At 49.8% G+C, this 25,142-nt stretch overlaps 1 protein-coding gene across 1 annotated transcript in view; it reads right to left on the bottom strand.

Annotated features, from left to right (window-relative positions):
• The window catches only part of MNT (MAX network transcriptional repressor), a 44,187-nt gene that overhangs the window by 6,790 nt on the left and 12,255 nt on the right, over positions 1-25,142 (bottom strand). The window contains exons 2-4 of the mRNA XM_075771117.1: positions 21,034-21,601; positions 17,990-18,031; positions 17,146-17,257 (exon numbers count right to left, since the gene is read on the bottom strand). Coding sequence (XP_075627232.1) covers positions 17,146-17,257; positions 17,990-18,031; positions 21,034-21,601 — 722 coding nt within the window. The remainder of the gene's footprint in view (positions 1-17,145; positions 17,258-17,989; positions 18,032-21,033; positions 21,602-25,142) is intronic.

Here is a 25,142-nt window from a genome sequence, read left to right as displayed (position 1 = left end):
AAGACGGATCTCCCGGACGAGCTGCTAGTTGGCCTAATAACAAACTTGGTGTGATTAACCGGAGCCTTCCTCCCTCTCCAGCAGCCCCCCCTCCGAGCACTGCCCCGCTCCCCACGGACACCGGCCTTGCAGGGCGCAGCTCCCTCCAGGCTCTGCCGGGGCTGCGTGCGTGCCCTGCGGCTGGGAGCAGGACAGACCCAGCCCCGACCCGCCGGCCCCAGTGCAGCAGCAGGCACCCGTTTCCCGCAGGAACCTGCTGGAGAGGGGACAGGGAGCAGGGACCCTCCTGCAGCCGCTATGGAGGGAGGTGGGTGCACACCTCCCTGCGACCCTCTGACCACTGGCAGCCCCTCGGACAGACCGCTGTCTAGCATCTACCTGTCGACACGTTATTTTCCGCAAATCATCCTGCTCTCGTGAGGTGCCAGGTTTTCCCATCAGTCAGCAGAAAGTCCCCAGCGAAGCCAAACCTTAGGCATCCTGACTTTGCTCGCCTACCTACTCCCAAACAGGAAACACCTTTAGAGACATGCACTGATCTCCAGTAGGTTTTTCTAAACCAGGAATTTCTTACAGCAGCAGTATCACAATGGATCCTACACGATACAATACCAACAACAACAAAATAGTCACAGCAGTTCTAAAATAAGAAGAAACTACATAGACACTCCTTTCACCGAACCCAAACCTCTGGGATCTTCCAACAGAAGTGGCACATAGGGCTAGAGCTGAAACAGGCAGACGGGACCGTGAAACTACATACAACAAAATAACTAATTAAGAATGAAATTTCAATAAAAGGAATTCACACACTATCAGTCTGACAAGGTCTGGAATGTCATTAACGCAGAGGCATGTGCGTCTGGGACAGCTGCAAGTTGGTAACTGCCACCCGCCCCGCTGGGGGCCGGGAATGGCAATGGCGAGGCCCTGATAACCCGGGTGACAATTAACCTGCCTGCCAAGATCCTGAAGGATACGCATCCCCAGATTTGAGCCAGGCCTGAAGACTCAAACCCTTGTTCCGAATTCCCTCCCCAGAAGATGCTGCTTTCCTTTGCACCGTCCTGCTCCCTCTCTCAGGACCCTGCAGCAGGGGACAGGTCTGGAGTCCCCCAACTCCTGAAGTCACTACTTTAAGGACACTTGCACCAAACGGTGAGAAATCCCGAGCAGAGCTCAAACCAAATGGCTTTGCCTGTCAGAATAAGAAGTCAGCAGGCAAGAGGGGTCACCAAAACGCGGCTTTGCCATTGCCGATATTGGCAGATGTAACCGAGATAGCTGGACTCCCTCCTCCCAAGGTTAAGGTACAGTATTAAAAAAAAAAACCAAACCAAACCACCCCAAACCTGCAGCTGTAACCAACTGACCAAAAATTCCTGCCACACACAAGCAGCTCAACAAGCCCCCAACATCGCAGGACCACCAGCAGACTCCTTTCCCATCGCAGCAGTCCCTTCACCCAGGGTGACAAGCTCGAGGACAACTCTGGGCTAGCAGTAGCCCATGGTTAGCAAGCCCTGCATCCAGGCTTGGAGTCCCTATTCCAGTGCTGACCTTGCAGCTAGACTTCAAACACTGTTGTTAAGACCCTCTGTCCCCCTCCCTTCTGCATCTGCTGCAGCTTCAGGCTGGGAGATGCTAGGAGAGATGAAAATCTATGTGATTTCAAAGTTTATTTGACCTTGAATTACCTGAATGTGAAACAATCACTAAAAAAATCCAGCTGAGCTTCCTCCTGATAGGCAGTTCTGTGCTTTATGAGTTTCATGCTTAGCCTAGATTGACGTTATGTCATGGACTTAGTCCCTGGCGAGCATGAGGACCAGTGCCCGCCCAGGGAAAGCGTGATGGGAAAGTCTGTTGCGTGGGGAAGAGCTCCCACTGCCCAGGCTCTCACCGTGCCCAGGTCCCTCCCTGTGCAGCACGATGCTGCAGTTTGGGAAGCGTCCACCAGCCCCAGGGAGCCGGTGGGATCAGACCTGGAGCCCCTTCCTTCTTCTGTGCCTAGCTGGCGTCGCTGCCACCCCGCACGCCTGTGTTTAACCAGAGAAGCAGCACGCTGACAGCATCACGCCTGCGGCTGCCTGGTGCGAACGCCTTCATTTAACCCGGTTCATGAAACACTGATCTCGTGGTGGAAAGGTCACTGAAGTTACCTTCATTTCTGCTTCCCCACCTGCCCCAGAGAGCAGCCAGGACCAGCTGGCACTGGGAGCTGCAAACCCCTGGAGTAGGCACGGTGTAGCCGTCCGCAGTTTCGGTTCTGTGCAAAGCAGCCGGGCACTCACAACGCGGAGCCGGTGAGACTTGATCTGCGCACAACCCACGTGCACCACAGAAGGCAGCGTGACTTCCGCCAGCTCAACAGACGCACACACACCCCCGAGACTGCTCTTTTCCCAGCAACAAACTTCAGCACAGACTCTTCTCCTTATGTTTGTGCAGTGATGATTGTAGGATTTCTTTTTTTTTTTTTTTCATGATACAAAATTAGAAGCCTGGGTTGCCCAGGCAACTTTTACTCTGCAGTGTAAGGAAGCTACGGTGAGAATCACAACTTTAAAACCACTTTATCTTTCACTTCTATACACTTAAAAAAAATTCCACTAGAGCACCACTTAACAGAGCCAGTAAACTCTGACCCTGATGTGGGGAAAGCTGATCTACCCCAGGAAGAAATCACGGATTTCCTCATTTTCATGTGAATGCATGCATGGCTTTTGATGATTGGGAAGTTTTGCTAATTAGCTGCTGGCTCTGGTGAAAATGGGTTGAACATTTCACGCTGAACATTTACAGTTCTCACAGTTTAACTCCTAACCGCACGTGAAATAGGGAGCTGCGGCCAAATAAAGTGCGCAGTAATCATTTGCTGCAGGGATCAGTATCCCTGCAAGAACAATTCTGAACGTGAAAGCGGTATTTAAAAGGTGCTTTAACCACACACTTCAGCAGGTGTGTAACATAAAGTACAAGAGTGCTCCCGTGGAAACCACGCCTGGCTCTGAAGCTGAGAGCAGGTCCTTTGCTCGGCAACGCCTGCAGAGACCGAGGGCCTGCGACCCAACTCTCCCGTGCAGTCGCCTTCCACGCTGCGTGGAGCAGCTGCTGTCACCACATCCAGGTGGGAACAGCGACAAGGAAGCAAGGGCAGCGGTGAAGAGTCCCTTCGTCTTTTATTTAAACAGCAGCAACCAAATTAAAATCCATACGTGGGTTTGCTTTTGCTCCCCGTGAGTATCTGATTTTCCTCCTTTACACGTAGCTGTCAGCATCAAAGCAGCCTTTACCCACGTGGATTATTAAAGCAAGACCAGCACAACCACAGTGACAGCAAACGCCCGATGCAATACCAGCTGTAACATTTCTCTCCTTTGTGCCCATCGTTCTCGCCGTTTCAGAGCTGCTATTTGGTCCTTGTGTGCATCCCACTTGCCATTATTTGGTAAACAAACCAGACACAAACTACTGTTGTCACTAAGCAGCAACAGTCGTTTGTCACTGTAAAGAATTTTCCATTTTATAGCTGGCTGTAATTAAATTGCTTATTCTTATGTCAAGATTGAAAATAATGCCCCCAAATGCTTTCTCTGCGCTTGCCTCAAGAATAATGCTAGCCCTGTGGTTGGCATCAGTGAGGTTTAAAAGGTCTTATTAAAAAGCTCCCCTTATAAGCATTATATTAGCAATTTAAAAACACACTTTCAATTATGAGCTTTTCCAAAAGCATATTTCAGCTGCTGTGTTCTATTACATGGTGTTCACTGATTAAAAATTGCTCATCAATGAGCAATCATGAAAGTGATTTGCAATTTTGAACCAGATTCTTTAACTCTTTGCTACTGGGATTGCAGCTGCTGCAGCAAACCAGGAGCTGCTGGGCCAGGGCAGGTCCCCGAGCAGCAATCCCACCCCTGCGCGATTCAGCGCAGACCCGACCCAGCTGGTCAGGTTTGCCACTGCCATACGAAGTCTTGATTGCTATATATAATGGGAAAAATCAAAGAAAACGATCTTATTGCAGGGACTGCCACACTGCAACAGATCTACAGCATGAGTCGCCCACCAGCCTGACTCCGTAAACGTTGCAATCAGAAACACCAGAAGACAGTGGGGTGCTGAGGAACCTGCAGTCCCCAAACAGCCCAAGCCCCCAGGACTCCGTTGGCAGAGGTGCCACACTCACCTGTAGTACTTTTGGGAGTTTGCATTAGTTGTATCAATTTTTGACATTCCTGCTTGGAATCTTGCTAAGTTTGCTATGAAGTTCTTCATGTGCGATGAGCAGTTTGTTTAAAGCGCAGCATCTACAGAAATGCCTTGCCCCAACTCAACCCAACCTGCTGCGATGAAGGAGAGCCCATGAAAGCAGGAAAATCAAGAGCCGGTTCCCTGCATGGTGTCAGGCCGGTGTCCCCAGCCTCCGCACCCACTGTGCTAGCAAAGGTGCCGGCACCCCCCGGAGCCTGCAGGCAAAGGCTCCTGCACCCTGGACCTCCAGGGCCTCTGGGACCCAATCTCCCACCAACGCCAATGGCCCCTCAATTTGTGGCAAGCAGCACCGGGCAGGATCAGGCCACCAGCAGAGTTAACTGTGGTACCTCTCCTGCTTGTGTGAAACCCCGGTTGGTTGCCATGGGAACCAAAGCCATGGTTTCCATAGTAACTGCATCATTCAGCTGGTTCTTGGAGATGAAATCCCGCAGCAGTGCCGGATGCGCTAGCCTGGTACCACCGACGGGAAAATACAGGTTGCAGCACAACAGTACCACCGCAGCGGCTGACGTAGCCGCCGTACCGTTGCTGCTCCACTCTCCCACACACGTCACCCAACTAAAGTCACCCACATGCAGCTACACCCAGAGAGTTTGTACTACAGCAGTTCCACCACGCGTCCTCCTGAGAGCCTCTGCTCGCTATAGGATTACGGTCTTGCTTTCCCCAAACATAATGCAAAATGACGACGGGCTCGACGCGGGGGTCTGAGATGTTAACGCAAAGTGCTCAGCCCTGGGGGGAACGTGGGGAGGGGTCCTGCAGTGACAGTTCTCAGCGGATTTTGAGAAGTGACAGCTTGTGTGTTGAGGGAGAGCAGCAGAACAAGGACTTTAGGCTATGGCTGTTTGTGCACCAATTTCAACTTCCTAAGCTCTCAAAGCCAACACTTTATATGAGCACCAAAACCAAAATAAAAATTGCAAAGGGAAACGCAGAGACCATCCTAGGCTACTCGATCCGATCCCAGGCACAGCTGCTACCCTTCAAAGGAGGCGTGAAGCCCTGGGTGCAGGTCTGTCCACAGGTCTCTCAGACCCAACGGGCCGTTTGCCAGCAGCCTCGTGACCCAGCTCTTCCACGTTTAACCCCCTGACGAGGCTGGCAGCCAAAGAGCGCTGTTATAGTCTGGGAGGTGACTTCACCCTCACGCGTGTGCAGTGAGCGCCGTGACTTCAGGAAACGAGCAAGTCGTTTGCTGCAGAGGCTGCACCGGCTTTTCTGAAAGCACAAGAGAAGTGCGCTGGGCAGGGGCTTGTCATCATCGTGTTTTTGTGCACCCACCACTGTTCAGTCTAGTCGCAAGGGAAGAGATGAATATCTAGATAGAAACACCTCACAGAATAGGAAATCTGCCTGAAGGAGAGAAATCCTGGGAAAATGAGAACATGCATTGTTATTTACATTTATTATTTCCCATTGTTAGCACTCAAGACTCCTGATAAAAAAAGACATTGGGCCATTACCTGTGGAACAAAAATACAGCTGAAACACTGCTATCGGCACTGGCCCTGCAGATCCAAACGGACCCGGGCTCCTGAAGCACTGCTCTCTGGACAAAGTACAAACAGTTACTAGGGTAGAGGGTAGGAAGAATCCAAATCAGGAAGACAAAGAGTAAATTCAGAAAAGACAAAAAAAAAAAAAAAAGGGCAGCAAATGACTGGAACACAGAGTGCAAAACCAAACCAGGGAAAGGCACACCATGCCCAGGGCACTCACCAAAACCACATTGGCTTCTACCAGTTTAGCAGATCTGGTTTATTCCTTGATATGACTTTCAAGGTTAAGAGAAATTCAGCATTAAAAGCACTGAAGTATTACTTGCATTGACTAGGTGTTAAGTTTGGTTGCGTGTTTTGTTTCTTCTATTTTTATTTTTTTAAATAGTCTCTGTCATTCAGGAAGTGAGGAATTTTCAATGATGCTAATGGATTCTGGATGCCCAAAATACTCTGGAATACTGTGGTGTTTGTTATTAGGAAAATTATCCCAAACAAATTATTTTAATTTCTTTGGAGTGGGAAATGTATCTCTGCTGTAACTCTAACAATTTTCTGTAAGCAAAAAAAAAAAAAAGTTATGCTTTAGAGCTACAGCCAGACCTCTTACTGCTACAGAGGAGGAGGAGATTAGTGTGGAGACACGTTATCGCTACATCTACTTGCTGCAGTATTCTTGTATTTTTCTTGGAGGCATCTCACAGCAGCCGCTGTGGGAGACAAAGCACAGTTTTGGATGGGTCCCGGGTACAGCACTCCCTTTGTTTGTACTCCTACAAATTTGGCTCAGCCAACGGGCACAACGCAGCAGTAGGCCGCGCATCAGAACCCAAACGCTGCCAAGGCTGTGACGGGGGAGCAGGCAGGTGAGGGCTTCGCCGGGGAGAGCGGCACAAACACAGTTTTGGCAGGTGATGGCGGTTCCAACAGCCATAAGCTCGGAGAAAACCACCCTCCCCAGCAGAAGAGGACCACCACTCATCCCCAGCAGCATGGGTGGCACGGGGTCCTCCCATGCGTCTCCCACCCAGGACACAGGAGCAAGGCTCAAAGCCTACCAGACGGGCAGTCCCCCCGACTGCAGACCACCAGCGGTGGGGCAGGCAGAGGTCGGCTGTCCCGCTGCATGGAGCCGGGGGCACGCCTGGCACCACGCAGGGCTCTAACCCACTGCAGCAAAGGTCTGGTGACTCAGAGGATGCCATCCTCCCACACCACCTCTCCTCCCTGTTTCTCCATCCACATAAGGAGGTCGGTGCCAGTTACTCATCCCGATGGCTCCACCTACGGCCCACAGAGCAGATCTGGGTCACCACGGGATTTCTCTCAACCTCCCTCCCTCCCTGTTATGGCCACAGCGGCAGCGGGAGGACATAAAATACAGTTGTTACATACGAACCGACTCCAGCACCCACGCAAGGCCATACATCGAAGCCGTGCACACAAAGGGAGATCTCTGCCGCCGTGCTAAAGGGCTGAGGGCTGGCACAGCAGCTGCGGTGCCCACCCTGCCTGCACACCGCCAGTACCCAGGCTCCTGGCTGCTGCTCGTGAAGGTGGTCCCGAGGCTGAAGCTCCTCTGCACGGTGCAGCACGTCCCACTGGGCTGAGATTGCCTTGGAGCACGTAAAGCCCCATGAAATTCTTCAGTATGAAGCGACAGGAAGGTGCCAGCTGCTGGGGACGATGAGCTCTGAATCACGACACACGCTACTCTGAAAGTGCAGAATATAGCAAGAATCGACCGGCTTTCTGCAAACCCGCCCAACCTGCGCAACATTAGCATCACTGCAGAATGAAATCAGTCTTCTTTTAGAGATACTTTCCTCTCAAAGATCTTGGCCTTTTGGGAAGAGGAGCAAAATAAAAGTTGTTCTTTCTAATGCTGCAGGGAACTGCACAATCACCCTCAAGGAGCTAGCTCCTGTTCTCCTAAATACAAATATAGTCAATGATCAGGTACCTGCCCAACAGATGACGGCACCAACTCGCACCTACGTTGTACAGGACAGCAGGTCACCTGCCACCTACCTTCCTCTTTCAGCCAGAGCCGTAATTTTCAAAGCCATCATCTTCCCTAAATGGTCTCTCAGGTTGACCTGAGCCGCCTCGTTATTGAGATCGAGATGGATCTCCGCATGGCAGGACCAACAGTCCCTACCCGACACCCTCACTATCAGACTGCGGGCTGTATCTCCTCCTATGGGCGCTATACGGGCTGTCCCTGGATGAACAGTATGGCACCAAGAGGGATTTAAGAAAACAGTAAGAATTCCACAGTGAAAGGGACATTCTAAACGTAAACTTGACATAGTATTTTAACTCATAATGACGTAAAAGATGACGAAGACAGCTAAAAGAAATTGGGAAAAAAAATCCTTTTTTTTTTGTTTATTTGAAGTGCTCGTTAACATCCTGTGCAGAAGCAGCTTCATTTTTCCACCAGGTCACCCAGCATCCCACGGCCTGTGTGGGTCTTCCCCGCAGTGACAGCGAGAAACAAAAAAGAAGTCACAGCTGCACATGGAAAGGTGTTTGGATAGCACCACAAGAATTGGCAGGGCAAGTCCAAGGCACAGGCAGGATCAGAGTCACTATTAATTTTTGATAAATAACAACTGAGACAGGGAGCCTTGTAAAAAATCTTACTCATACTTCCACATCCTCCAAAGCACGTTTCATCAGCATTTCTACCACATCAGAGTAACACTGACATGACAACAGGAGATCAAGCCGATACCAACTTCCTGCTGCTGTACGACAGACAGCTCCAAAATCCCCCTCATTTATTGTTTTGTAGTTGGCAACGTCTAGCAAGGCTGCCACCGGCAAAGCTTTGTACAACGTGGGGGGAACTCTGCCGTACTTAGGCACACACAATGATTGTTGTTTTCTTGCAATTATTTGTTTGTAATTTTAATAGGTCAGTACCTACTTCACTGTAAATTTAAAGAGTGTCACCATACACCTTCGCTGCTGCTAACAAGAACAGGAACCCGAACTACCCTGGTAACTTGTGCCACGGGGCCCTGACCTCCTCCCTGTCGGGCTCTGAGGGAAGAGCAAAAATACAAACCAAATCGAACAGTTACGGTGCCAGTGGGGTTCTCCTGTTTGTCTGGGGGTTTTGCCTTGTTTCAAAGGTAGGTGACTTCTGCAATATTACACATAAAATAAAGCTGTACTTATCGCTGCTTTTGTCACATCACGTGCACTCTCTTCTCTCCTGTGCCTGCTCTCTGACATCACACTACAACCTGACAAGCAATGGCACCTAAACAGGCTATAACACAACCGTCATTTCGAAACCCCGTGCTGTGCTCCCCTTACAGCTCGCTCTGGTTTTTACAACCCTGAGTGCTTCTTTAAACTATTACTTAAGTGACAGCAGTATGGTAGATGTAGATTCTCTAATAATTAAAAAGACACATACAAGATTTATAATTCTGTTTACCCTTTCCAAACTCTCATGTATGAGTCACAAGCAAGACACTGTTCAAAAAAAAAACAAAAACCCAACACCACCCCTTCTGGTAAAGGTTAAGAAACAGCTTCCACTCACTCAAGAAGGTTCACACACCGGGCATTTTTAAACACTCTATTGCATGACATGTTTTGTGGCCGCTGCTGCAAATAAAAATTCACTGACTGCTCTGGATGGAGCCTCCCTTGGGGCAGACCACGCTGCAGCTGGGGAGGGACGGCAGAGGATTTGGGCTGAGGCGCCCGCAGCTGCCTGGAGCCCACGTCAGCTTTGGTGGGTGCGCCAGCTCCAGGACCAAACTCTGACTCAGGAAGGGAATTCCCATTTCTTCTACTCAATGACTGCACAAGTTATCCGAAGGGAAAACGATGTCGGTGCTACGGCATGCTAAGCTCCGTCGCAGGCTGCGTGCTGGAAGCTATTAAACCGTGCCTGATGGTGGAAACTGCCTGCCTGGCTCACACTGGCACGCTGAGTGCCAAGAGCCTGGAAGCAATCTGGGCATCCCCAGCTTCTCAGGTTGAGCACCCCATCTCCCATATCGATGTAGCCTGATTCTTGCCTCTGCAGCTAAACTCAATTCTTCAGTGGCTCCATTAAGGGCAGGAACTAGACCCTGCACTAGCTGTGCATGAACAACTCCCGCTGACTCCAGTGAAAGATCAGCCCTACATCCCAATTCTTACCCATTTCACGTTCTTAAGCAGGTTCCAACTTGCTTTGCTGTAATAAACACCAGTTTTTAAAGCTCTTATTTCACATCTCTTTCTGAAATCTACAGGTGACACCACGTTGCATGACCACAGCCTACTGTTGCTGGAAGACTTTAGCATTGGCAATGAAATTCAGGCTAATTAGACAAGATAGAATCAATTGATCAGGTCAGGTAAACAACATGAAGAAGCACTGCTTGGCATGTGAGTCCTGTGCACATGAAGGAGGCACTGAAAGTGCGAAGAGACCCAGTTCTTATTAGGCAAGTTTTACAGAAGACAAGTACCTTCCCCCAGTAGCTGGCGGAGAACAAACACTAGCAGTTACAGCTATACTCTTCAAGGTGGGGAACCTAATTCGATTCAGCACAGTTTGGCTTATGCATTTCGATCGATAACCCAGCCGCTGCAGTGCTCGAAGGTAAATGCGCTCTATTCTTTACACATGACTAAATGACATCAGGTGTGTGGGGTTTCTGTCTGCGGTACGGCACCTCCCTACGTCAGGAACCGCCGTGTTCGGAGTGTCTCTCACCTGTGTAACGCTTGAACCCTAACTTAAGCATTTCCATGGGACTTTAAAAATCCACTGCTCTTGTTCTGGTCCTCTACGCTAGACAGGGATGAATTATTGTGTTCTGGCACTGATGGAGCGACCAATAAATAAAACCAAACCAAAAGAAGAAGAGATGCTGTGGTTATTAACAGGAAAATTTAACAAATGTGAAAACAGTATCTGGTCTGTTCACACGTCCACAAGATCAACTTAAAAAGGACAGCACAAAGGATTTTTTTACATGCGCTGTTTAGGCATCCTTGGACGGTACTTCGTATACATTCTGTCCTTGAGGGAGTCAATTCTGTTGTTTATAGTTGGCACAGATGGGAAACTGCACCATTTTTAGGTGCACAGCATGTTGCTTCAGACAGTTTGAAAAGCCAAAAAAGACCAGGCAAGAATAAACAATTTAAACATCTCATATAAACAATTAGCACTACCAATGAGCACAGGTAAGTCAGTTCGCAATGGATTTCTACTCCTGGCAGGAGGTCAGGATTCGGCTCTGTAATTTACTGTTTGTCTGACGCAGCACCCCACGCTCTCAGCCTAGTCGGTGGCTGCTGAGAATATACCCCAGGGCGAGGAGAGGAGAGGAGAGGGAGAGGAAAGGGGAAGTGGGCACAAGGGAAGGCAAAATAACCAACGTGCTACATGGTGAAAACCTGAACCCATCTCCTGTATCAAAATGCATGACTGATGTCAACGTGTCCTCTGCTGCAGGATTATGGGTTTTTGTTCACGAAGGGATAGAGTCCACTCTCCTGCCTAGGATAATGACTTCTCCCTTAATGCCTACTTCACACCCACGGTTTGAGTTCGCTGAACTACTATTTTTCTTTCCATATGACTAAAGCAGTCACATATGACAAAGGAAAATAAGATCGTCTGGGCAGCGGTGACCTGGCCAGCAGGTCGGCTGAGGCCGCAGTGCGGCCGTGTGAAGGCAGTTCAGCTGAGGAAGCCAGCATTCCTCATCAGATGAGGAAACTAGGCACACTTCCCTCAAAATGAACAATGCAGTTATTGAACCGGGAACCTAAAGAGATGCGAATTACCTTGAGCCAAGTATACCACTTTTTTTTTTTTTCAGCATGAACTTTTTTTTTAATCTCCCGAGAAAGGCATCAGACCACAGAAACTGTAAGGTGCTGCTTCCGCTCAGGGTGAGGAGCCTGCCCCAGCCTCAGAAGGGAAGATTTCCACCATGAAGATGGAGACTACTTTATTTTGGTAAAATACCTCTCTGGCTAGCTGCTCTATGGTTCAAGTGACAGTAAGAGGCCTGCAGCCTGCTCACACAAGCAGTCTTGTGACTTTTAAACAGCTTTGCCAATTGTGTGTACATTTGTAAGTGCACACAACCAGGAAAATCTAAAGATTGGTTTGCAACAAACATTTATCTGGGTGATTCCTGGGAAGGAAGACTACAGGCATGGCCCAAGAGGCAAGCTGGTGTCAGTCAGGGGCTTTGCTCCAACACCCATCAAGCAGTGGGACATGGGGTACGATGCCAACCCCAGACAGAAATTCTGCCCTTCCTGCCCCTTCCAGAGGCAATAAATGACTTCTAATATGACCAATCTGTCATAAGTTCATCACGGCTATTTTCTAACACTACAAGCAGCAAGGAGGACTGGTAAATGACTTCTATGAATTTGTAAGCAAAGTTGATTTCTTACACAGAGCAAATACTCCTCTGCAGGACCAAGGGCCAGCATCTGCCATCACAGAACATCCCCCCGGCGCATCTCCAGTATCTAAGCAGCACACGCAGTGGTTTGGATCACAGCAGTGCCCTGCTCTGCGAACTTCAAGGGATTTTACTCTTTGCCTCTTGCACACCCTGGGAAGCTCAGCTTTGTCTAATATTTTGTAAGCACATTATTATTTAGTCAGCATTTGACTCTGGTTGTAGTGGGGAAACTGGCAAACAAGCAGGACTTGCAGCGTGATCTGAATCTGCCAGGCTGTGGCCGTGCTGCTCGCGAGCTGTCTCATTTTGGCTGTCCCGATGTCACCCGGTGAGCAAATCGCCTGGATGTCATCTTACACTAAATATGCAACAGAAAATAACCCCCAAAACTGGAAGGTGTTCAGGTACCATAGTGACAGGCACAGTTTGAGGACACAGAAGAGAAAACAGTCCTGCTTAAGGACTTCAATTAGCTTCCAACTAAGACGATTACAACATTTCCTAGGGGGAAAGGAATCCTTCAAAGAGAATCAAATCAAAACACGCAGCTGCACGGACGTCCCGGCTACGCGCTGTGTCTGACGTCTTCTGCGCAGAGCTCCGCTCCCCCGCCGCCCCAGCAGCGCCTTCCCCAGCACAAGGGAAGCACGGTGCAATTCCCCGTGGCGGCGTGGCTCGCCGGTGGGATGACAGGCTTGGCCTGCCTGCTCTCTGCCGGGGATGCCGCTTCGGCAGCAGGTGCTGGCCTGCCTCGGCCCAGGGGACAGGGCTCCGCTCTCTCAAAGCAAACACCGTTTTCATCCCACTGCATTTTTTTCCAAGTCACTTCACTCATCTTAGAAACTTTCCGGAGGCCTCCAGCATTTTTACCGGTGTTTTGCAGGCAGCAAAGTGAAGAACGAGGGCGAGGTGGCCCGTGTAAGAAACGCACTTCGTCAGAGGCTCTGCCGCCCGGGACCGCAGCCCACCCCGCTGCCCTGACCCGCAGGGACGACTCCCTCAGCCGAGAGCTACAGCACGACAGCCTACACCGCCTACAACTGAATCACCGTTTAAAAGGATTATTAACTTCCAGCTGCGTTCAGCCTAATTTCCTTTGTGCAACAGTGTGTTTAATTGCAGAGATTCTAATTTACTGTTGCAGAGCACAAGCCCAACTCTGAGGATAAATTAAAATGACAGCTCCATGGGAAGTTTGGAATTTAACTTTCTGACTTATCTGATTTGATGCAGATACAAATATTTAAATCCAGACAAGGAAACAAACAGCCTGTTACTAAGAAGTTCCAGCTGGAATGGGAGAAAAAGGATTTTGCAGGAAGAGAGGCTGCAACAATTAGTGCACTGTCATACTTCTCGCGGGCACAGATCATCAGCTAAGCAGAGCTGCGGGGCCGGCATGCTGCACTCCTCTGCTAGGCTCATTTGCATTTGTTTTTTTGGGGTTTTATTCCCCTTTAGTTAAAAACTACTTTGCTATATAGAGAGTAAGACGTTTTACTTTTAAATCTCCTTTGTACAATTCTCCTGTTCTCAAGGGAGAGAAGCAAGCACCAAGCCTGTCGAGTGAAACACACCGAGTCTGGTGCGTATTTGCTGCCAAGAAGGCAATGTTTCTTTTATTTTTTCTTGTAAATCATGACAAACTCTGTGCTCCTGCCTGCCGACTAGGCTGGGACTCATCTCACCCTGCTGAGCCAGTTGCAGTCCCACCTATGCTCTCTGTAACCCCTGGGGAAGAGGCGAGTGTCGTCTGCAGGCAGTTCATCCCGTCCCCACACTGATGCATGTTATTTTTGTGGAGACAGAGCAAAGCTAAATTCAAACTGAATTAAAAAAAAAAATAATTAATGTTGAACTCTGAAAACTCAAATCAGATTTCCAATAATATGTTTTTTCAGGCAAATAAACAGAGCGCTCAAGCTTTTAGTGCAACTGCATCCCGTGATTCGGGCGCAGGCCCACGGCAAGGCCGCTGCCAAGGAAAACACTCTGCGTTCAGGATACTCCCTGCCGCTTGCGAACTCGAGCGAGCAGCCGCCAGAGACGCTCTCGCCGCCCCGCCGGAGGAGAAGGCAAAGCGTTGCAGTGGACACTGCGAGGAGGTTACACAAGCGGCACGGCCCTGCCATGTCTGCCGCCCGCGGGGTGGCCGGCCAGCCCGGCTGCCAGTGCCTGGTGAGGCACGGCCACGCAACCCGGCGGCTTGCTGGCCGGCCGCCCCGGATGGGCAGTGCCGTCATGTGGGGGCTTGTGCTCGCCATGTGCTCACTGCACACGTGGAGGTGGACGCTGGCAGGGGAGGTCCCGGCCGGGACGGGCCGAGTTTGCCGTGACCTTCGCCACCACGGTGGGCGAGCGCCCGGCCGCAGGCTGGCTCTGCCGGTGCCAGCCCAGCGCCACCCCACTGATGGACGGACAGACATCCCGGTGCTGCGGCTGCCCTCGGGCCGTCCCGGGTGACGGGGCAGCTCTCCTGTGCGGCACTCCCAGCAGACTCCTGGCAGGGGAGCTGGAACTGCGCCCACAGCCCACAGCCTTGGGGCTTCGGTCGGGTTTGCTCCTGCACACACCTCCCGCACCCCACCTGCGCCTCTCCGGCTCCCAGCTGCCCGCACCCCCGTGGGGCCGGCTCAGTGCTGGGGTCCTGCGCTGCCCCAATCTGCCGTGCCCACCGCAAAACCAGCTCCGTTACCCTTAAAGCCACCTGTGAGTGGGAAGCTGGAGAGACAACGTTTGGACAAGACAGTTCAACTTCTCTGCACTGAAACTGGTGGGAGAAGGGAGGGGTGGCTGCTCCCTGCGCGCTCCCCGAAGCCAGCCCAGGGGGAATGTGGGCAACCAGGGGAGTTTCTGGGATGCAGGCACCAGCATCGCACACCCAAGACGAGTCACTGCAGCAGTTTGTCCCACAAGCCACGACGTCTGTGGTGCAAAACCAGAGCTGTGCAGATACAGCTACCTCGGTGTGATGGTCTCCGACACTAGGATCTAAATGTTGCGCTGTTAACCATCAGAACTTCTGCATTTTCACTTCACTGAATGATTAAATACACTGCAACTACACCAGCCCCACTCCCTTCAGTCCCAGGCGGTGGGCACACACAACAGCACGGGCGCACCAGAGTAGTCGGCTCGGCAGACCTGATCCCAGCCATTCTGATTCCCAGAATGGATCCATGCCAGGAAAAGCAATTCAAAGGCGGCACTGAAATGGACCCTGAGTGGCAGAAACTTAAAGAAAACAAAATGGGGTTCTGAATCTGTGAATACCTTCTGGACCATCATAAAAGTAGTCCACACTTCCTAAGAGGAGGTGACAAGAGTTTAACTCCTAGCAACTTACAGAGATGTAGGTACACACACTTGTAGGTAGCACAAAACTGCATTGCACCTACACCTCAAAACATTTCACAAACGGATTCAGAGCAGAGGGACAGGAAGAATCAGCAATCCCCACTGACATCCTCAAAGAGAATTTTAAGCTGTTTTCCAAAAGCGCAGAATAAAAATGCTGCCAGAAAGCAGAGTCTGCTCACGGATAGGTCTGCACATGTATCAACATTCACAGAGCACCAGCTCCCATGCCAGAAACAGCTCCGTTCCTGACATCCTGACTCTGGAATCGACTCCCGAATGTGAGCACAGGTGAGCAGATCGCTCCATCTCCTTCACTGCTAATGGAACCTCATCTCTACCGACACCAGCCTGCCTGAAATCAAATGAAAGGCTCAGATCTTTTCTAATGCCCATTAGGCTGCAATACAACCACATCTCCAAAAATGACCTTTTAAAGCAACATAGATTTTTTCCTTTTGTTTGCCATCCTCCAGTGGCTGGGTACCATTAGAATTTGCCCCAACCAGGCTCTCCAGGGGAAGCCGTCAGTGAAGACCACTGAGAAGGGCTGAACTGCTCTGACTCTGAAAGGTGATCAGCAATTACAGACTCTCCAAAGTAAGGTTGATGCAAATAATCAATGTCCAGTACTTCTGAACATAGGAATGAAAAGGTATTTGAGAGAGACTGAGAAAAATGGGATGAAAGCAAGGAAAAAAGATGACGCTTTACTGTGGAAAAGCCTATTGTGAACAGTCCTCAGCTCCCTTTATTCCAGCCAAAATTTATGAGGTCTACTGGGTATCTTCATTTACACTATAAATTTAGCAACTCTTCCATTTTCCAGATGAATTTTAATTGCATTACATGCTATTGATTTCACAGTCACAGAGGACATCTCTAAGAATTTCTTTTGTGCTACCATTAACCACTTCTACAAATATTAAACAAGCAAACCCTAACACTTACTTCTCTCAACCTGCAAACACCACAACTGAATTTTATCTCTACTTTCTCCCAGAGTTGTTCCTGGTACCCCGTTCACCTAGAACTTCACACTGCAACCCCAAATTCCAGTCTTTCCCTGCCTGCAAGCAAATGACCTGTATTTACATCTCCAGCTCATCAAAAATGTGAGACATTCAAAACCTTCATAGAACTCAGTATCTTTTGGTCAAGCAAACAGAAAACCTCCCCAAAACATATGGACTAAAATTCATCTTCATCCAAAAAGGAGGAGCTTAAGTTTATACAGTCTGGATGTCCCTCTTTAAGATCACCTGAATTATCTGTTCACTGCATCCCCGTCGCTGGTAGGGATGGATGACTTGTGGTTAACTAGGAACGTCTAGTATAAGGAGACTGCATAAAGCAAGTGTTCCTAGAAGATCCAAACGTTCTGGAAATCTGGAGTTTATAAATGTCTACACTCTGCGTGGGAGGAGAAGGAGGAATGGGAGCTTTTCTCTCCCCTTTTTCCTTAGCATTACAGCAGTTAGCACTGTTCTCTGGTTTCAGCAGATAAAGAGCTCTACAATACCAGCCAACAGTAACCCGAACGCTATGCATACCTGGATGTATCGCAAGGCACTCCTTAGGACGCTGAGGTTTGAGGTCTTCTTGTCATCTACGTTGGGGATGTTGCGTTTTAAGGTCTCAAAGCATTCTTTCAAATGCGCACGTCTAAAGAAAACACAGGTGGTTTGTCAGCTTGGGGAGCACGCACCAGAAACCAGTTTAGCAGCGGACTGGAGCTTAATTGGGGCCTTAATCCAGCAAAGCACTTACACATGTGCATAGCAGTCACCCAGACTACCTGCATGCTTTCAACTGAGCCAGCTCAGTCCAGCAGAAAGACTATGGGGTTGTACGCCTGGATTCTAGTCCTAGCTTTGTTAGGAAACCATTGTGCAATCTTAAATGAAATATCTCATCTCCCTCTGCTGTTGCTTCCACTTTCACCACATTTCCGATTTAGCTAGTTAGTCTTATAAGAGTTTTGGATCAGGAACTGGTCTTTATTCTGTATTCACACTGTACACTGATCCCTGATCTTGACTATTTTATTACTTTAAATCAAAAGAGAAGTTACACCGTTATGCACGTGGGGACATACTTTGCGGGATCAGGGCGTTGCAGGGTTATTATAACGCAATTCCACAGTTAAGTACAACATTCTGGGAAGCAAGAGATGCAGAACTGAGCTATGAGAAAGCAAAGCAATACTGCAAGAGTCATTAAAAGTCACTAAGAATTTTGTTCAGGTTATTTGTTAAAAAAGAAACAAACAAAAAACCACCAAAGCCAAACAAATATTGACAGACTATAGGCTGAAAAAAATAAAGGGAAGGGGAATTACAATTTAAAAAAAAAACAACAAAAAAAACCAAAACAAACCCCTGGCTTTCTACGCACCTGTTCTTCTCCAATTTATTATGTACTTCCCTGGTCCCAACCCTGTAACCCAAACAGAACAAAGATAAACTCAGTGCAGGTTTAAAACTACTGCCATTCAACCTGTGCTTTCAGCAGTGCGTGTGTGTCTAGGATATACAGGTAAATACTAAAAAGCAATAGAGGTGCTCAGATATCACTGGTTTAATATTAGTTGCATATATATTTCCACCTATGCTGTATCAAGATAAAATCCATACTTTACACACATATTAGATGGGATAAGCATTACGCATATACTGCACACAAGATACAAACAGGCATAATGTGCGTATATATACACAGACACGGCTACTATCAATGACAGGGAAAGACACAAAGTATGAATTGTAAGTATTTATACAGTACTAGATAGCCCAGATCCTGACCCATTTCTGATCTACGCCTACACTCCAATGGGGTAAGATTTATTCAGTTTCAAATTAAAGCGTGCGGGACCTGGCAGACATACTTCAAACCGCTTCAGTGTTTTACTGTGCCTGAAATAACACAGCTGAGCATAAATATGGAATGAAGTAATCCCAGGAATCCTCCAGTCACTGCTAAAGGAAGAACCAGGGCGAGCTTCTGGTTTTTGGGGTTCTGGTCTGTCCCCACCCTCCCAATCAGAGGAATACTTTTAGGGAAAGCCAAACAAATTCAGGTTATCTTAGTTGTTCGGCTACAGTGGTGATAAAGTACACTATTAGACATGCGGAGATTTCAATATCTTCCATACACTATGCAAAGTAATTATTTGCCTTTGGCCGAAAATACACCAACATTAAGGTAAGCATTTCAGGAAGTAGGTTAATATTTAATAAATATTCAGGCATTTAAAAACAAATATTTGACAGCCTTTTCCCATGAAACATTTACAAGCTGAAAAAGACACCTTTTCTGTGCTTATGTCTAAAGGAGTAATTCTGGGGAGACACGGAGCATGCACCTTGGGGTAACCCGTCAAAATGCATTTCAGGAAACCTTTTGCAACTCGCTCAGCAGCAGACAGGTGTTTTTCTGGTGCACCTATGGCAAGAGCTCTAGAAATCCTGGACGGTAAAATGCTCCGATTACGGCAGCGGTGCTGCACTTCGCACTGGGACAACAGCCCTCCCAGGAGCAAAGCTCGGCGTGACTGCACAAGAGCAGTTTCCTGGTGCAACTGCAGCCATCCTACTGCCTGCTGCCAAAAGAGCTGCTGCCCAGGCAGCAAAACTCCCCGCAGCCATCACTGGTACCCCCGTGCCACTGGAACCCCCCCTACGCCCACATAACAATGTTGGGGACAGGTTGGCTTGATTAAAGCACAAATACACTTATCCTTTCTGCAGCTGAGCCTTTTATAGACAAGCTCTAAAGATCACAATCTATTGTAGAGGAATCATACTGGCATTTTACGAAGGCCATTATCTTTACAAATTCTTATCTACATGACTTTTGTTGTTTCCTTCTATGCATTTTGGGATCTCTACATCCCAATGGGACACTCTGAACCATTTTTTTAATCTACTACATCTTACATCTCTTCCTGCTCCCACAAGATGATACTGAAACTACCGCTCCTTGCATGGAGGCCGTCCATGGGGAAGGTCAGTGCCAATTCGCAGCCCTGCGCTCGTGCTCGTTTCACAACTGGGCTACAGCAGTTCTGCGTTACAGCTCAAAGCAAACGCCGTAAGGACCAGAGGACATGGGGGAAAGAAAGTGAACTGCCACATCCTGACCTTCTGATACATTCAAAATACTGACTCCATCCAGGAGGGAGCAAAAGGCAAGGCCGGATTTTCACCTGGCCAGAATGTTTCTCCCGAGCAGGTCACCACCAGGGAAAGGATTGCATTTTGGGTCTCTTCTGCTGGCTCTTGCTTAGGCTGGGTGGACCGGAGCGACTAGCAGGGCCTCCAGCTCTGCTGGGTCTATCTCAGCTTGGCAGCCTGAGCCATCCCGGAGCAGAACAAGGCTGCTGCTGCTGCGCTGCACAGCAAGCGGCACTCCAGCTGGCACTTTGTCTAGCAGCATCTCCTCTGAACTCCTGACCAGACCCCCATCCCTGCCCTGAAACCAGGGGCACATGTGCTCTATCGCGCCGAAGAGGCAAGACGCACAGCACGACTTTCTGCCCAGCCTCCGTGGGATTAGCGTACCATTTCAAACACCGCCGCAAAGAGTTATCTACCAGCTGCAGGCAGTCAGGAGAATGGTCAGAGGTCTAGACAACATGGCCCAGGAGGAAAGACTGAACAGGTCCAGGTCATTTACCCTGCAGGAAGGAAGACTGAGGGGCCAAGGGAAACAGGTAAAAGCTTGCTGCAAAGAAAGGAACGATTTGTTCTCCCAGTCCACCAGAAATAATACCAGACTACGTATTAGGATACTGTGGTCTGGAAACAACTGCCTAAGGAGAAGACGACAGAGTCTCCACCAGCCAAAGTCCTTAAGAACAAGTTAGATAAGCACTAACCTGGAGCAACATCAGAGTCACAAGTCCTGTCCAAGAGTTCAGGACAGATTAAACAGCCTTCAGTCCCTTCCAGCTGCAGGAGTTGTGAACAAGCAGGAGGCCCTTAGCACTTACAGCACTAAGAAACTGAAACAGCAGCTAAGGTGATCTCTGTACTGGGAAACAAAACCTCCCAGATTACGTCCCAGTTTTCAAGAAAGTTCCTGTGAGCAGCACTGCTGCACGATTTCCCTGATCAGTACAAGCAGAGATCTTTTGCCAAACATAAGATGTCACCTGAGATCAGACAGGCAGTGCTGGGACTTGCTTCCCAATACAGTCCTGGCTTGGAAAAAGAAATCCTTGTACAGAATCCTACAGTGTGTAGTCAGGGAGGAAAAATAAAAACCACCAAGCTAAGAAACCCTGCTATCAAAAAACCAGACATCCAAACATCCACGGATCTTGGTATTTCTGATCTGACAACTCTTTGCAAATTCAGCAGCTGCTCCAGGTCGATGCAGCTTTCAGTATCACTTTGTCTGGTCCCTCTCAAAAGCCTCCACACACAAGGTGCACTCACCCTCCAGGTCTCTTCTTCTGCTCATTTGGTTTCGTGTCCTCTGCTGGAGTCAGCTTCAGAGCACCAAGCTGCGGGGGGGCTCCCGGGTGCTGCAGGGGCTGGTGAGGCTGGGGCTGGATGGGCTGCTGAACCACATGGTGCTGGGAGATGGCCAGGACCGGCGCTGCGTAATGCTGGAGCTGCTTCGGGCTGCCCGATGGGGGTGTAGCAGCTTTCCCGTCAGGCAGAAGTGGGCCCGGCGGCCTCTGGATGACCGGCGCGACCGAAGATGCTTCCTTAGTGACACTGGGAGTGTTTATGAGGGGCTGGTGGCGTACGAGCGGTGAGGACAGGGTAGTCTGGGCTGCTTGCTGGGGGGGGCTGGTGACAACAGGGATGGGAATGACAGAAATGGGGGCTGCCAGGGGCGGGGGTGGCAGCGGGGCCGGGGGGGAGATGGGCACCAGCAGTTCACTCCGGGGCTCCTCCGGGATAACGGCACTGTTCGCCCGTGGCACGCTGGCCTTGCCGGCCTTCTTCTGCTCCTGCTCCCTCTCCAGGCGGAGCTTCTCGTGCTTCTCATTCTCCTCTGAAAGAGAAACACCGACAGCGATTAATGGCACTTCCCTGACCTTCCCCATCCGACCAGGCTGGTGACTAACTGCCCGTGTTTCTGGGAGGAGTCCTTGGGTAACACAGCCCAGCCCACGGCGCATCCCAAGCCCATAGCAGGACCTGTGCCCCTGGAGCCCCATCCCATGTCCCAGCCAGCTGCACCTTCCCTCGTGGCCCTTTTGCTGCAGCACCGACGACGTAAGTGTGAACCACGTGCTGCCCCCACAGCCAGCACTGGCGACGCCTGACTCCTCCACCGTCTGCAGCAACCCCAACGTCCGCAGGGACACGACAACCGCAGCAGCAGATGAAAAGCAAGACACCAGCTGATCAACCTCCTTCTTGAGATCCCCATCGCAGCACCGCATGGAGAGAAACGGCCTGATCCAGTTACTTCCCACTCCCAACATCCAAACCCACAAACTGCAAGGCGTTTCTGCCAAGGGGAAGCATTACTGAGCTGAAGAAGATTAATGGGCCTTCAAGAGCTGTGGCAGGGAGCCTGTGCCTACTCCTGGAGGGATCTGGTGCAGGATCAGTCCCTGCTTGCCCTTGCACAAGCTGGCAGGGACGGACTCAGCACTCCGAGCGATGCTTACTTCTACCGTGCCTTCCCAAAGCCCTCCCTGCTTGTGTCTGTACGTAAGCATGTCACTGCACTCTATACAGAAGAATAAATCACTCCACAACAAAACATTTTCAATCCTTCCTCTCCTATTTTTACACTGCCCAAGAGCTATGGGGCGTTCTACCAAGGAGCCAGCCCTGCCCCTGCAGCAGCCCCAGGACAATGCCAGCCTTCGCTTCCAGGGAGGTAAGGACAAGCCTGGAGACCAGCCCTGACTAACAGCAGGGAAAAACTGCATTTCGGGATCACCTCCTGAACTGGAGCTGGTGTGCGGAAGACAGGGAAACCTCGAGGGCCAGGCGTCCCCTGCTCCCAGTTCTCCCAGCACCGACCCAGGACACCCAACTGGTGAAACAAACAGCAGCTGCAGGACAGCAGCTGGGCATAACCAACCGGCTGCGCAGGGCAGGGCAGGCTCCTTAGGTGAAAATACCCTGTATTTTATACTATCAAGTGCAAATCCTAGCTCAATGGACATTACACTGATACAAACCTGTCAGGGCGCTTCTTTACTACTGTGGATTTTATTCAAGCTTTTAAACTTGGCTTTGATGTGCGTACGTTCCTATATGTTTTTAGAACACCAGACAAAGTAAATGAAATCTGTGTGGCCCGACTAGCAAAATAAACCTCATTAAATGCGATCCAGGTCTCCGGCTTTAATTGTGTGAACATGGCACAAATGAAATTTATTTATACAAGTCCTGTGGCGCCAGTGGCCCCGGCATCTAGACATCTCACAGCCTTAATCAAATATCTCCAAACCCGCTGTCCACGAAGCTCAGCAGATCCCATTCCTCACGGCCTCCGAGGCGTTGCAACAAGAAATGGTGCACCAACAGCGTGCTTGGAGCTACGACTTCTTCACAGTAATACACAAATATTTGGAAAATAAACCCTTACTTCGTCAAGCAAGGGATCAGAGAAATAACACATACAGTCTCAAATAGCAGCCAGTACCAGGTAATTCAGAGGAAGCTCAAAGAAACATCCCGAAAGAGCCTGTCCACCGGAGAAGCTTGGGCTTGACCTGAACACTGAAGTCGGAGTGCGTATTTCGGAAATCTGATAGAAAAGCATGTGTACTGCAACCTGGAATCACCGCCCAGTGCTCAACCGCCCAGTTATCTTCAAGAAGAAGCTATATTAAATACAAGTGGCACAAGGGGAAAAGGCCCCCCCAGTGAGGCAACCTCCCTCCCCGGCCATGGAGCTGCCCAGGCCTCACACTGCCCCTGAGGGGCCCTGCCCCTGCCCGGGTACTTTCTTACCCAGCTTTTCATTTTGAGGGGTGTCGTGCAAAAACAACAGAGAGCAATTAAGGGAATAAAACTTTTATTCCCGATTCTGAATGACCTTTGGTACGTGTGACTGCACAGCGTCACTGTCCCACATTCACAGACTGTGTCATTTCCCGAAGTTCCCTTCGGCCCAGGATTTCTACAGCATACGTCGTATTTCCTCCAACCTTCACCAAAGCACTTTGGCCCAGCTCTGCTCGCTGACTGCCTGAACGGCTCCATCCAGAGCCACACCAGGCTCAGTGCAGCAGAGCGGCCGAGACCCCCGGGGTGGAGGAGGCCGGCGAGGAGCGTCCGAAGAGATGCACAGGCAGCCCAGCTCCAAACCCGCTGCAGAGGGGGAAGGAGGGGAACTTCAAACCATAGCAGCCCTGGTTCAACGGTCGGCTGCAGCAACAGCCCAACACACACACCTCATGAGACCAGGAACCAGGTCAAGCACCCAGCTGGCAGGGTAACACCTACACGAGGAGAAGGCAACACCTGGATCGAGCTCCAGCACCAGGGCTGCATCTCCGGGCTCTGACCCCACAGCGCTGGGAAAGGCATCACATGAAATTCACTGATCTGGAAGGGTTTCACATCCAAAGAGTACTTTTCCCATGGTTGCTCGAGACCCAAACCCAAAATTTTAATTCAATTCTTTGTAGCACTAAGTAGGAGGGTAAGTGAGCTCAAGATCTGACCTACTCCAAAATGTGAGGTTGTTCAAATAGAAACTCAGAGTCTGAACGCAGTATTTCTCTACCTTGAAACATTTTGAGAAAACATAATTATCAACATTTCCTTAAAGGAAGAAGTAAAGCAGGGCACGGTGGCAAAAACCCCAGCAGGAATCCCCTGATGTAAACAACATAAATCTTAGCTACCAATGATTTCAGACTGGTTCAATTGAACAACATTAATAACTAATAAATAAAAGCCCTTTGTCTGCAATTCTTTTGCTCCACTTTACTGCTTGGTTTGCAGCCAGAGCCAACGTGATGGCCCTGGCACAGGACGCACGAGGAAATTCAACCCCGGTGACCTGCTGACTAATCACGTTTTCGACGTACATGTTTGGCCACGCAGCCAGCACCGGGGCAGCACAGGTAGCTGGGAGAGGGAGAGCATCCCCGGGGATGACCTGGCGCCGGCCCCCGACCAGGCACACGCCAGACGAAAGACCACAGAGCTTCCACCCAGGCCTCAAACTGCACCGTGCCAGACGGGGGGCAGCAGCAAAGGAGGCAATTAATGGCAACTCCTGGCACCGCTCGGGGTCTGGTGAGGACGGCGGAACCTGCCCACGCTCAGTTCACTCCTGCACAGGCTTCTGGCAGAAACATCACGACAGCAGAGGAGAGGATCTAGAAATGAGACCTGCAGCTGAGGTCTGCACTGATGGCAATGCTTTCCAGTGCATGAGCAGGAGTTGGCAGCGAAATTCCTACAAGTAATCTTCATTCATCGGGGAAGCCCAGAGAACAGGAAAGTAAGGTTACAAGCGTGCATTACTGATCAGAAATATTTATGTAAATGTCTCTCTGAAGCAGGTGCAGCCCTGGGGCTGCTGACAAGCTGCCAACAAGGCCTTTGGTGGTGCA

This window comes from Balearica regulorum, chromosome 19 (genome assembly GCF_011004875.1).
Source record: "Balearica regulorum gibbericeps isolate bBalReg1 chromosome 19, bBalReg1.pri, whole genome shotgun sequence".
Lineage (NCBI taxonomy): Eukaryota > Metazoa > Chordata > Aves > Gruiformes > Gruidae > Balearica > Balearica regulorum.
The sequence above is the reverse complement of the archived record's forward strand: the minus strand, read 5'-3'. Positions and strand labels throughout refer to the sequence as shown.